General features: G+C 47.4%; 1 protein-coding gene across 1 annotated transcript in view; it reads left to right on the forward strand.

The window, feature by feature from the left end:
- Positions 1–9,311, forward strand: part of LOC119464615 (uncharacterized) — a 98,318-nt gene extending 89,007 nt beyond the window's left edge. The window contains exons 4-5 of the mRNA XM_049656272.1: positions 7,759–8,294; positions 9,112–9,311. Of these exons, the coding sequence (XP_049512229.1) occupies positions 7,759–8,264 (506 nt within the window). The 3' untranslated portion in view covers positions 8,265–8,294; positions 9,112–9,311. The remainder of the gene's footprint in view (positions 1–7,758; positions 8,295–9,111) is intronic.
- Positions 9,312–14,606: the final 5,295 nt, after the last annotated feature.

Genomic DNA, 14,606 nt, shown 5'->3' on the forward strand with positions numbered 1-14,606 from the left:
CCCATCCGCCCAATGTTTCTTTTTATTTTTTTTTCCTTTTTGCTAGCTTATTAAACCTCATGCACTTCGAACGTTGTCTACTCTCTATTGCAGCTAGAAGTGTATTTACCACTAAATATTATCCTAATGATTCTTCTGTGTGCCTTCAAAGAGCGTCTTTATTGCTCATATACCGTATTTCACTGCGTAATATAACGCAACAGTGCGCAACTCGACAGCCCGCAATGACTGCAGCTACTTTACTTTTGCCTAGAAACCGGCTGAAATCGACCTCTTCAGAAAGAATCGGCTTATGAAGCGAGGGCACGGTCTTACCTTGGTGGTCAACTTATCATGTTGCGTAGAACTTTGACGAGACTTCCAGAATATGGGTCCAGGAAACTGGTATTATGGTCGCCCTCTACACAGCGGGGCTTAGAGCGTACTTTGATCACAGATTGGCACATTTATACCACTGGTACGTACATTTATACAACTGGTACGCTCGTCAGGAAAGTGCAATTTGTACAGATGCGTGAAAATGCAAGCTGACACCTACGTACTTCGTGGAACATTCATGTAAAAGCAACTATTGCTTAGTTGATTCGTTGGCTTATTGATTGCTCTGTGCACATTTAAATCCGGAAGTTACACAGGGGCACTGACACCAGCGGAAATTGAAAAAAAAATTGTGCCACCTGGAGCTTCTGAACGGGCGGCTAATTTATATGCTCGAGTGTTTGCGATCCCACCAGAATGAGAACGCGGTCACTCTTAAGAAGAAGTCGAGCTCGAAACCTCTAGTTCAGGTATAGGACGGAACTGCCACGAAGCCACCATGGAGAACAGATGCAAATTTTCTCACGGATATATCGTCACGGAAGTACTTAATTCTTTGTAGCATGACCATGCGAAGTGGATCTCCAATAAAATATGAGGCGAGCTGATGCGACAGTGGGCTGACGATAATACTTTCTCTTCCAACTGGCAGAGCTAACAAAATAAGAAAATGATACGCACCAAGAAACAAGCTGGTATCAATGACATAAATCAACCCTGAGCAGACAAACGCTACATCTATACGCATCGTTTGAAACATAACCATATGCATATTCTATTTGCGTCTGCGATCACTCGGCCTTGTTAGTGAAGTGATGGTTATCAATTTGTCTGCTGCCTAGTGGCCAAACCTGTTGAGCTTTATGTGAGCCTGTCAGAATACAAATTAAACAAGTCACGCCTACTGCTTATTGTAGCGTTTGGTTTATAATGCTTTATTCTCTGTTTTTGTTGCGACAATCGTTTACGTTTTGCTAGAGCCGCTAGCTAGCTAAGAAATGCCCGATCGAATTAGTTACGCGTGGCAGAAAAAAACGTGCACACGACAAATAACATCACACGTTTGGCTTAGTTTATATTAAAGAAAGCCTCCAATGAACCAGTTGCGTGATGGGAAAAAATTTTGTTAAGATGAAAGACAAAATATAAGCCATCACTTAAAATAATTACACATTTTATATAAAATGTATAAAGTTTTGCAAAATTTCCAACCCTCAGAAACTTTCACAGTTATTCCTAAATATTGCAGCATGGTAAAAAAAAATTCGTTCACACCGTTTACTACAAGGCAGTGTCATTCTATAATCGTTGTTTGAGTATTTTATATGCAGTTAGGTATTTTTACTGGCTTTCAAAATTTTAATACTCCAACCATGAAAGACGCAATACTTCTGTCTTCGAAAAAAAGGTAGACCTGTTTTGGGAGCGCTTTCAGTACTTTTGATTCTGCGAGCAATTTTTGTGAAACTAGTATACGCTGGTTACATGGTCAATTCAAGCTACGTGTTCACCATGGTTTTTAACCGACCTCGAATGTTATAGAGAAGCTAGGCATATTGAAGGGAGGCCACGGACGAGTCATACAAGGTTTTCGCTCTGGCTACCAGTTTCGCCTGCGCATTCTCACATGACGACAGCGTCCAGGCCAACGTCCAGAACATTGAAGGAAAGTATGGAACGTAAATTGGGTAAAATCTTGCTCTGGCTGTTCATCAGTTGAGGTTGCGCTGTCCAAGCCAGTTATCAGAAAACGATAGCATGAAGGCTTCCAAGAAAAGTTAGATTCAAGGGAAGTACGAAGGCAAGTATGACCTACTAGTTTTAACAAGAGGCACATCGCCGAAAGACGATCATGCGCCTATCATTGCGGGCAAGATTTTGTTTTCCCGCATAAGGAATGACCTAAACCTTACTCAGCGTTTCATTAAAGGAAGGAATTTCTCTGGAACCTATCGTATCCCGGCCACGGCGGCCGCATTTCGATGGGGGCGAAATGCGAAAACACCCGTGTACTTAGATTTAGGTGCACGTTAAAGAACCCCAGGTGGTCCAAATTTCCGGAGTCCCCCACTACGGCGTGCCTCATAATCAGAACTGGTTTTGGCACGTAAAACCCCATAATTTAATTTAATTTTTATCCTTCAAAGACTAACACTCGAAAGCGAGCCAAGCTTATTGAGGTAGTATGAAGAACAGTATGTCTTCGTCAAGACAGGCTATGTTTATTGTATTTTTTTTTCCAACTACGCTGCTGCGTCGCGGTCCGCGACGCAGCAGAGAGGCTCGGCCTTTCTGTGCCGACGTGGGAGCGGCCCGCTACGTGCTGACGCGCGTTCCGAGGGACAATAATAAAGTTTTACCATACCATACCATACGCAGGGCCTTTATTTGTGCTGACACTTGTGAAATGAGATATTGTGCGCGTTATTTGACGCCAACAAACATAAAATTAGGGCCATGAAACAAATATTACTCGCCAGACTGGAGAGTCGACAGAACAGAAAGAGTTAAGTCACACATCGCATCATAAGTTAAGTGGTTGATTATGTCGTGCGTGCAGGCGAAGGCGTTTATGGAGAGATGCGGCTAGGAATACGAATCAGCGTTCGATGGGAGCGTTTGCTGAATGACGATGACTAAGAATTTTGAACGCTTCTCATTTCTGTCGGTTTTTTCTTCGTTTTTTTTTCTTCGCCATAAGATAGAATACTTTGTCACAAACAAGCAATGCTTGTCGAGATGATGCTCGAAGGACCTGACTCTGGAGTTATCACATTTTAAAAATTTATTCATGACATTCGTTGTACACCGACGCTATAATTCAGAGAATTTCGTATGGGTTTCCTTTGTAGCTCCGTGTGACAGTCTTATGGATGACAGTAGTTCTTGTCATGAACATTCCTCCGCCTGGCGAGCTTCCGCAGAACTGGGCCTCTAATAACAAAAAACTTTTATGATATCATTATTCGTAAGGAAACATTCCAGCTAATCCTGACGCTGCACATACGTATTATTAGGAAAGGCAGTCAGCCCACTGGAAAAAATCACTTTGAAACAAAAGTGTGTTTTGAATTTGGTCTCTAATCTGCCATACTGTGTCCCTGTGCTTGGAGTTGTCGATTCATTTGGCTTCGCTTTGCAATCTGCTAGCCTACCAGTTAACTCCGCTGACAGAGTGACCCCTGCAAATGCATTCGTCTCGCGTTCTACCACCGAACCCGGACGAATTTTTGTTCAGCTCGGCAGAATTCCTTGTGAGACCACCTATGGGTTTCATTCTAGGCTTGGCGCTCTAGTCGTATGGATGTCAATATCTTCCTTTCTTTCTAGTACAGCTCCTCCAAGACGTTGTTGATGTAAAAAGTGTGCCTATGATTTTGATTTTCGTTTGGCTACATTCTAAAACAACTGTACTCATTCCACAGCGATCCGCGTGGCTGCGTTTATCAAAACTTCGCATAATCAACAAACACTGGTTACGGCACGACTTCGTGTAAGGCTCGAAAAACCTTACTGAAACACGGAGACGTTGTAATGGGTCTCAAAGATGTTCCAGCATGATTCAACCCCTTGGAGGCTTGCGGAACTTGTCAAAAAATTTTAAACTTTATTTAACATAGCGCTGCTCCCATAAGTAAGTCGCCTTGAGGAGGACTTCTTTAAGGCCCGCAAGTCGTAAAATATTTCACAAAGAGTACCTTATTTATTGTGCATCCTTCACCCAATCCGGCACAGTCTGTATAACGCCGACCACGCGATTTCGTTAGTAAAGAAACAATTTTAGCATCCGGCAACCCCATGACACACACGTGGTAAATATATTCTGTGTCATATTTTGTTTTACTGCTGGAGAGGAAAAATTACTTATGCTGCTGACGATGCCGAGATATACCGGTATAATCCGGATAGGGGGGGGGGGGGGGGGGCGCATTGGTTTATTTTTTTTCGAAGAGACGGGAGAAGCAACGGAGGGCGAAGGTTTAGTAGACGGTACGTGGGGACCAGGAAAGAATACAGTACGGAATTCGACCAACCAACACAGAAAGTAAAGTGCGGTGGGTGGCGCTCGAGAGTAGTTACGGACGCAGCGGAAGCGCGGTAAGAGAAATTGCCCGCTGGCTCTTCCGATTCATGACGGAGAGCGGTAGGCAGCTCGCCGCCGAAACACTGTTGCGCAGCTGCTCTTGGTTTTCGGCGTTGTTACCGTTACACTTTTTTTTTCGCGGCGCGTCGGCTAACTCGAATTCTAGATCGAGATAAGCGCGAGGGATTGTGCGCGCGTCGCATTCCGTTTGCTTATGCTTTCGCGCCTTTGCATTGAGGAAGCGTTGCTCTGGAAAAGTCGCGGCAGGGATATTTCTCCTCTCCTGGCCATCTCTGTCCGAAACGGAAAGGGGGGACGTCGGAAACTGTGCATTTCGAGCGAGGGTATACCTGTGCGGAATGGCGGCACACCTTAGGCCTTCCCACTGTGACGTAGAGAGAAGGGCACAGAAGGGGCGTGTGTGTTGGTTGGGTATAAAAGCCCGTCTGCCTGCCTGCAGAAGACACACATGTTCAAAAGTCCCTTGATCGCTTGTGCTCTCAGCTATCGGCCAGTCACCATGAACGCCCTGGTAAGGATCTGTCATTGTACTGCTCCCGGAATGCCCGAACGCAGCGTTCGGTTCCGAAAGCTTCACGATTTCATCGGTTAAAGTAGCTTCTTTTCCTTACACTAGGAGTTGCAAGTTGGCCCAGTGGGTTTCGTGCATGTTCGAGGAGCTCCTGTAAGTTCGAAGATGAATATCGTATCAAGTATGAGAACGTAGGATGATTGTGGAGCATTAGACAAATACTGTCGCTGCAGGCATCCGATACTCAAATATTTTAATGTTTGGCTTAAAACTCGCAGTTCGGCCTAAAACGCCCCTTCTTCTTTACGCAGTGCAGAAAGCACGCGGCCCAGTTTCTGGAAACGTATTCCCAGTTAATCTTTACGCAGGAATGCTGAAACACGAAATCACTCAGCATCACACGCCCCACACTGCAATGGTAGAAGTAGGATAACGACCACCTTATTTATTTCATAATAATTGTTACCGCATAAAGCTAATTTAAACATTAGAAAGAGCCGCTCCGCAATTGCTCCTACTTGAGCATATAAAGTGCGCAGCATATTGCAACGTATAGTTAAGAGCTGAGGCTGGGTTGTTTGCGTGGCATAGCGTGTCGTTAGGATACTGTCTTACAGCTCCTGCGTCTTTGACCGCTTGCGGGCAGTGGGCGGCATGGTTGCCACTGCAAACGCAAATGAAGTTTTTTAAAATTCCGACATATTTAGCTTAAACATTGGGCCACGTGACGTTACATTCCTCCATAGGAGGCAGGCGACTTCGCTTGCAGGCATCAATCGTTGAAACATCAGTAATATAGGGCACCAAAAAAATGGGTACAGAATTTCCAGCGACAAGATTCTTGCAGGTTTTCACTACAAATGAAGGATTGAAGGACATCAATGAACACGACGGCAATTTTCTGATAAACTTCCCATTAATAGTGACTTAATTCTGATTATCGTAAAACTCGTGTTGCAGCAGCAGCAAGATGCGCCGCTTATCGATAAGGCAGCCAAAAATCTAGGAAAGATCATTGCCTCCGGGTCAATGAACTCAATGGGACCTATTAAGCATCACAAATGCGTTATTGATACGTGCGGTTCTAATCAACGTGATGACTTCACATACTGCTATTTTCGATAATTGATCGCTGATTAGCCATCATTTCGGAATACTTCTGGATTTCGTTGTTACTCATGGCATAAGACAAGCTTCTGCGCAGACCCGTACTGGTGGTTATGTTCTGAGGTTTGCTTTTCCGGCCCGATTCCTCCACGAGCTTTTGCGGGCAGACAGATTTTAGCGAAAACCACGTTAGCGTTAAAACATGCGCTCAAGAATATTTTGGTGTTTCATTAAGCATCCTTAATACTCAGTCGCTTTCAGCAATAGTAAACGTGTGCAGAGGCCTCCAATTAGGTTCGACGACCAATATGAATTGATAAGCTTGTGATAGGTAATTATGGCTGGCAACTGCTCGGTGAAATATAGAAAACAACGCGAACGTGAAATTGTCCGAACACGAAGCCGGCAGGGCTCTCTTGTATTTTTGAGGAGTCCTTGTCCTGGTGCACGTATTCTAAGCAATTATACAAACCATGGTAACCATGGCAGTGCTCAGAAGAAGGCACCCCGTCAAAGCTGAGCGCCGAGTGCAGGAAATGATGAAATGACTGAGCATGAAAGCGTCGATTTATCACTGCACCTGCGCACCGATTCCCAGCGACAGGAAGCCTCCCACAGCGTATGCCACACATGAGAAGTTGTAAGCTGCTGCTCTTGCCTCGCGAAGCTGCCCATTACGTCAACTGGCACGAAACTTGCGGCATCGCATCTGTCTTGAGAGTGATCAAAAGCAGAGCAACTGCTATGTAACTGTGCACAGCGGCAAAGATACACCATTGCGTGGTTCTCCGGGCATCTGCATTTCATTCCTACCGGGAACAACGGCCATCGAAAAAAAAATTGTTGTATTAAGGTGCCGCATTGAGAACTCGGGGATAGTTCGCTCAGCTTTTCTCTCGCCAACGCTCTCTGCGATTGGCCGGAGGCATTCGCTAATGCGATGTTCATCATCGGGATGGGCTACGATTACCTCTCGCGAATATTTATAGTGTAGGAACCTTTGTGAATATGAAGCCCGGCTCTTGCTTACTATTTACTACTGCCCAGTGGTGTTCAGCATAGACGAGTAAATGACACAGGTTTGCAATAATCCGCGTAAGTGTGTATTGCCTGAAAAGCAAGTTAACGAGCGCAATTACATCGCGTCTTCTACACCACGCCGCAATAACTGCATAGGTATTTATCTATACGTGCTCTGTATGCGTGTAAAATCGGGTTTGCCAACCGTCCAGCTCTGCCAGCTTCGTGGTTATTAATATATCCCAGAACTTCTTACCTTCCACATGAACCAGCTTGATGCCCAACGTTTCTTCAGCGCTGACATAGATGATACTCCAATACAAGGCCGAGTGATGGTAACGGCGATTACTTAATGCAATAACCAGAAGCTGCAAGGGCTAGTTCTCATGCGTTATGCATTGGAGAAGAAAAACCACTGAAACGCCTGGCTAATACACTAGTTGCATTGAATCAAGGCAATTTGATTCTGTATTAATAAGCTTCCGTAAAAAAAATCAGGCCAGTATAAAACAGCCGTAAGCAATCGTCCTAAAGGTACCCCTCCCCCCTGAAGAAGACATTTCTAACACTATGCAGAGTACATACACAAAATGAGAATGAGTGTTCTATGCTTCCAAATCGTCGCAGGTGTGCAGCGTCCTACTAAGTGCCCTGGTTGCCAGTGCCTTTGGCGGATTCATCGGAGGCGGTGGTGGAGGTCTCGGCGGTGGTCTGGGCGGTGGATACGTCGGTGGAGGTGGTCTCGGAGGCTACGGCGGAGGCTACGGCGGAGGCTACGGTGGCGGTCTTGGAGGCGGCGTCGGTTTCGGAGGCCTGGGTGCCGGAGGCATCGGAGGAGGTGGTGGTGCCGTCGGTGTAGGAAGCAGCGTCGTCCTGCTCAGTGGTGGCCGGGCGGGCGCCGGCAAGTCCGTGGCCGGACCTGCATTCCTGGTCCGCACTGTGCACCACGTCAATCAGGTTTCAGGCGGCGGAGCTATCGTGGCGCACTCCGGAATCGGAGGTGTCGGCGGAGGCGCCGGCGTTGGAGGTGTCGGTCTTGGCGGTGGCGTCGGAGGTTTCGGAGGTGGCGTCACCTATGCTGGCTCGGGCTACGGAGCCGGAGGCCTTGGTGGAGGCTATGGTGGCTACGGTGGTTATGGTTCTGGTGGCTACGGGGGCGGCAGTGGTGTCGTCGGCAAGCTCGTGCTCAAACACCATAAATGAGCGCACACTTCTAACATCCGGAACATCCTGGTAAGTTACTAATTCATTTTCAAGACTAAAATTGTCGGAATGTATTTGTTTGGAAATATGGATTGGCGGATCGAAGTGCTAGAGAGCGCGCTACATGTAAGGTTACTTCACCAGTAATAGTAAGCCCGTCGTTCACTTGAGGCAAGACGACAGCGAGCTTGAAAAAAATTGTGTTCATACTGTTCGAGGTTTTTGAGTGTAAGTGCATTGGTAACACTTTTCTATCCGCTAAAATAATTTTGACAAGAACTAAGGCAAACACAAACGCATTCGGAAGCTTTTTGTTAATAGTTTAGCACTTCTAGCGCAGCAGTCACATGAGTCGTATTGCCACATTAGTGGCGCTTACGAATGTGAATACGCGAGCAGTGCTCGTTTCCAACGAGGTCGTTTTCGTGGTAAACAATAAAAGAAAGAGAGTGTCGGTTCGTTTAGGCTGTATTTCACTGCGTATGTGTTAATATTGCCAAAATGGTGGCTCTTTGTCGCAGGTTTTTATAGGTGCACGTGTGAAGCAAAATGTTCCTCAAGTTTTCTGCATGTCTGATTTCAGTGATATTCAATTTTGCTACCTGCCGCACGCCTATAGCGTCAGATATGAAACCAAGTAAAAAACACAATTTGGGCAGAGTACATAATCTGTTTCAGGTATGACAAAGTGCGCCACAATAAAGTGCGCTTTTACGTTATGTCCTTATGTAAGGAAATGTGTATATGACACCTCCAAAACTGTAGCACCGTATGCATGTGAGCCACTTCACTCTATTTCCGTAGAAATATGTTACTTATATGCACCCATATTTCTCTTTCTTTTCAGAGTGAAGAATCTTCCATCGAAAGCGTCGGCGTCTAGGGGAGAGCGGCAGCAGTTATCACCTGCCATCTAAGTCGAAGAGATGACCTCAACAGTGCAAATTATTTTCGTGGCTTGTGTAAATATATGTTGACGAGGGCATCGTTCCTCGACATCAGAAAGAAATTGTTTCGCATTCTTTATCTTCAACATAAACCTGCATGTCACACATGACATTGTTGTGTGCGTTGCTTCGCCAGCCAGCCAGACATCTGCAAACACGTGGTGTCAGTTCGCAAGATACAACATTCCCTAATGTGGCTTGATAAAATGACATGTCTAGTCATGGTTATCGGGAATTCCCCTTAATTTTCCAAAAATAGTACACAACCATCAGTTAATGAAATTTACACATACCATTCAACAGAAAATGGCCGCTGAAATAGTGTGTTGCAATTACATGTTGAATCGGGCAGGCTGACACTAAGTGCTCTGGCACGCGAAGTACTCTCGCGTAATGTCATATCGAATTATTAGTATTTCTTAATATTTTCATCTTAGTTTTATTCTTGCGTCCTTGTACTGGTGTTGCTCTGCAGTACATCTTAACTCAAAATGTCTGACCTACATGCACTCATCGCTAATTTTGTCGACTTTTTCCGGATGCATAACCAAACACCTTCTTGATTGATGCATATAGCAAGGATTGGATCAGCTAGTGCTCAAGCGAGCTTACAAAGGACGCCGCGTACAATTCTGCATTATCTCACTCATTCAACGACACAGGAGGCATTGAGTGCACTGTGATCATGGAGCAAAGACGAAGACGAAGTGCCTTTCAGGCAGAACGCCGAGTCTTCGAGCTCTACTTCTTTTGTGAATTTTCTTGGACTTTGCCGGTGAACTGCTGTTTCCTGCTTAGTTGCGGTGGAGATGGACTCCCACGCGCGTCCGCCGGACTCGGTAGTGCCCGCGGCGGCTGCCTCCAGGAAGCGCAACGGCACCGAGAGCGACACTGACAGCGACGACACCATGCAGTACTATGTCAGCAGTGAAGAATCTGGTGACGACACCTTCGAGCTGGTGCGGAGCCGTAAAGCAAAGAGAAGGTTTGTCAGCACATCATCGAATTCGAGTGCGTCCACCATGAGGTCATCACGGATTACCGAGGTACTCACCATCCTTTTCACGCCAGTTCTCGCCACGGATAACCTGAGATGCCTCAACAGGCAAGCCGTGTCTACACATCTAGAGGCACTGGTCCCGAGTGAAATCAAGGACATCAGAGTAAACACCCGTAAGAACGTCGTAGCGATCGACATAGAACATGCGGCTGCGTTAGATTTTTTGCGCAAGGTCACGGAACTTGACAGGATTAAAGTCCACCCTCATATTCCGCTGGGAAAAGAAAGCAGTACTGTCGTAATTTATGATGTCGACGAAACCATTGCCGACACCGATTTGTCGATCTTAATCAAGCCGGCTACAGAAAACACCGTCATCGCAAACGTTTTTCGTCTCGGCACGTCACGGTGTGTGAAGATCATATTTAAGGGCGAATCCCTACCAACACACGTAAAAGTGGGCCACTTCCGACACGCAGTTCGGCCTTTTGTACCAAAACCACTACAGTGCTGGAAGTGCATGAAGTTAGGCCATGTGAGTAGTGTGTGCAAAAAAGTTGTCGCAGTTTCACCCGAAAGGCGAAGCATCAATTGCGATAGCAACTTAGTAGAGAGCTATACGGAGTAAGGATAGTAGTTTTATCCGCTGTACAAACTTGGACATGCAGCAGCACCGGCAACACACAGCACTGTTGTCGACGCCGTCGGCGTTTTGCCCGCGTTCGCACAAAATGCGTGCGGCGTTGGTGACTGTTGCCGGAGCCTCTGATATAAATAGGCACGTGGTGCCGCAGCTAAACGTCGCCTCCCTTCCCTGCCCCCCCCCCCCCCCCCCCCACGGCCTTTCGTGCGTCAGAACAAGGTGCGTTTGCTCTACTATATGGTGATTGTAAAGGAGGAAAGAGACGCCTACTTCTGCAGCCCTTAAGGGAGCACGGCACAGAACGCGCGTTTGTTCTCCGCCGTGCGTTCACTCCCCGTGAAAGCGCGCGTCCCTCGCGCCCTTTCACTCGCACATACAGCGTTCGGCGGCGCGCGGCGACGATTTCATCTTCATTGACGTCATACGGAACCTCACGGCGACGGCGACGGCGACGACAACGGCGACGGCGACGCCGACGGCAGAAATCTGCTTTGGAGCGTCCATATAATTGCTATCGCAATAAAACACTTCCGTGTGTTCTCGATGCACGGGGACGCACACCACTGACACGTGCAAGGCCAGTGTGCTGAAGTGCACAAACTGCAGCGGCCCTCATGATGCATCCTGAAAGGAGTGCCCCTTAATTCGAAAGGAAATGGCAATTTTAAAGAAAATGGTTAGAGACAACTCGTCTCACCGAGAAGCGGCAGCATCCATTAAGCGACGAAGATCACGTCGCCGACGCCGTTCAAGAACCTCCAAAGCCTCTGTACCGCGGGGGGGGGGGGGGGGGGGTAAGTGGTTCTTGAGGGAAAGGGAAAGGTTGGCGCTATCTTCTGCAGCCCTTGAGGGAGCACGGCTCAGCGCCAACGGGGAGGGGTAAGTGGGAGCGTGCGAGCCACGTACATCACCACCCCCTCTCCCGCCCAGGCCAAACGCAGTCAGCTCTAAGGACAAAGGAGCTTCGAACAACACGGCAGCTGACGCTTGGCCTGAACTCCCGAGGCTACATGCACCTACGGAGCGGGAACAGACATATACAGCAAGGGACACCTCGTCTGTTCCTGATAAATTGACAGACCAGGATCAACAAATTGTTGTTATGCTCAGCTCTCTGGTGAGTGCTCTTCGTGTTCTTCTGGACAAGCTGCAGACACCAACAGCTAGAAGTGCATTGCAAGTGCTGGATGCCATCAATCCGGTTCTCGCAAGCCTTCAGAAGTCCAGTGCTTGAAAACGTATATAGCGGAACCATGGCTCGTCGACAGCAGCAGCGATCGTTCCGGGATGATGTCAGAAGCGCCTCCATATTTCAGTGGAATGCGAGAGGCCTGAGGTCACGTATTTCGGATTTCCGGCAGTTCGTGTTTGAAAACCGCTTTCCTGTGCTGGTCATCTGTGAACCGAATTTATCAACTACCTTGAGACTATCAGGATATGAACCTTTCGTTTCAACCACTTGTGCCAGAAGTAGTAAGGTTCTGGTTTACATTCGCAAGGACCTTACGTATTTCGCCCAGCCCGTACCTCCACACGACGATAACCAATATGTCTGTGTTACTGTGAAAAAGAAGAGGCTGTCTTTTACACTTATTGGCATTTACCTTTCCCCAACAAGTCAATTCGATAGCAAAAGACTAAAAGATCTTATGGCCGCGACTCACGGTCCTTGGATAATAACAGGAGACTTCAACGCTCACCACCAGATATGGGGAAGCTCCCGGATAAATTCAAGAGGCAGGTCACTCATATCCTTTGCATCAGGCCACAACCTGCGTCTTCTAAATGATGGAAGCCCGACATTTCTGCGAGGAACAACGTACAGCAGCTGCCTAGACTTAACACTGGTGTCACGTTGCCTAACTTCGAGAGTGCAGTGGTTCACTGATATCGAAACCCATGGAAGTGATCATATTCCGACCTATGTGAGAATCGATGGACTAGAAGCTACATTACCCAATATATCTCGCCAAATTGACTGGTCAGTGTTTGAAGATCTTGTGGAAGACGCATGCAAGAAACCAATCGCACGCAGGCTAGAAGACATCATTGCAGACGCAATGCACGATTGTACGCGTAGCTTCACACATTCATCAAAGCGTACAGAGTATGACATTGAATTGGAAAGACTTCGTGCACTACGTCGTCGAGCTGAAAGGAGGTACAGGCGCACGAAGTCAATTCTTGACCTCAGAGTAGCTCGGCGAATGCAAAAGAAGATACAGCGCCGGATGGATAAGCTAGAAGATCAAAGATGGAAATGCTTTTGTGAGTCACTGGACCCCCGAAAGCCACTGTCCCGTGTGTGGCGTACCCTAAGGGGTCTTCGCTCATGTCCCCAGCAACGACACCCATTTAACGCCCTTGCTCTCCATCAAAACCGCCGTGAGATAGACGTTGCAGAAGAGTTTTGTGCGAAAGTCGCCGGCAGAACAGTTCTACTCCCTGACATGGTTTTAGGCGACATTCCTGGTCCACGAGATACAAGTATGGATGCTCCTTTTTCTATGAAAGAGTTAGAGGCTGCTATGGCGCTATGCCGGTGTTCGTCTTCGCCAGGGCCCGACGGAATCACATATAATGCTATGCGCCACCTACGTCGAGAAGCGCGACGAGAACTGCTCAACCTTTTTAATAGGTCATGGCATGATGGCGTCGTTCCACAGGAATGGAAACGCAGCCGCTTGGTACGTTGCTAAAAGCAAGAAAGTCACCGCTAGAACTGTCATCATATCGGCCTATAGCACTCGCCAGCTGCGTCGGAAAACTCATGAAGCGCATGATCCTCATGCGTCTCGAATGGTATCTTGAACACCACAATATTTACCCCGACTCTATGGCGGGATTTCGACGAGGCCGTTCATCGATTGACAATGTCATCGATCTAGTGTCATCTGTTGAGCAGCAAAAGTCTTGGAAACGCTTATCAGTAGCACTCTTTCTTGACGTGAAAGGCGCCTACGACAACGTTTCCCATCAAGCCATCCTAGACGCACTTTTGACATTGGAACTAGGAGGGCGAGTATTTCGATGGATCCAAGGCTACTTGACACAAAGGTCCTTGTTTGTACGCACAGAAGATGGTCCGACTACTGACCACTACACATGCCGTGGTGTTCCTCAAGGCGGTGTTCTAAGCCCTATTCTTTTTAACCTCACACTTCTTGGGCTGGCCGATTCCCTACCGGAAACAGTGAGTGTCTCCATCTACGCCGACGACATCTGCACCTGGGCATCAGCGCTGACTCGCCCGCAGGTTCGGGCAAGGTTACAGAAGGCAGCAACACAGGCAACTGGCTATCTTTGCACACAAGGCCTAACCATCTCGACAGAAAAATATGCGTTAGTCACTTTTACGCGCAAAGCGACGTCTGGTTATCCAGTGTGCATCAATGGCCAGCGTATCTCCTACAAGAGAAATCATCGGTTTTTGGGTGTCTTTGTTGACCGAGACCTCTCCTGGAGCCCTCAGGTTGCCCACTTGAAGAAGAAGCTCACATCTATGGTTCACGTTTTCAAATTCATCGCCGGTAAAGCGTGGGGATCATCAGTGAGCTCTATGCTACAGTTGTACCGAGCACTTTTTATCGGCTTCCTGCGCTATAGCTCTCCCGTGCTTGCTAAAACATGCAAATCAAATCTTCGAGCCCTTCAGAGCGTGCAAGCACAGGCATTACGTGTTTGCCTCGGCTTTCCGCGGAGCGCCTCAACAGCAGGAACAGTTATCACGGCTCAAGACCATCCGATCACGA

The sequence above is a fragment of the Dermacentor silvarum genome, chromosome 9, assembly GCF_013339745.2.
Source record: "Dermacentor silvarum isolate Dsil-2018 chromosome 9, BIME_Dsil_1.4, whole genome shotgun sequence".
NCBI lineage: Eukaryota > Metazoa > Arthropoda > Arachnida > Ixodida > Ixodidae > Dermacentor > Dermacentor silvarum.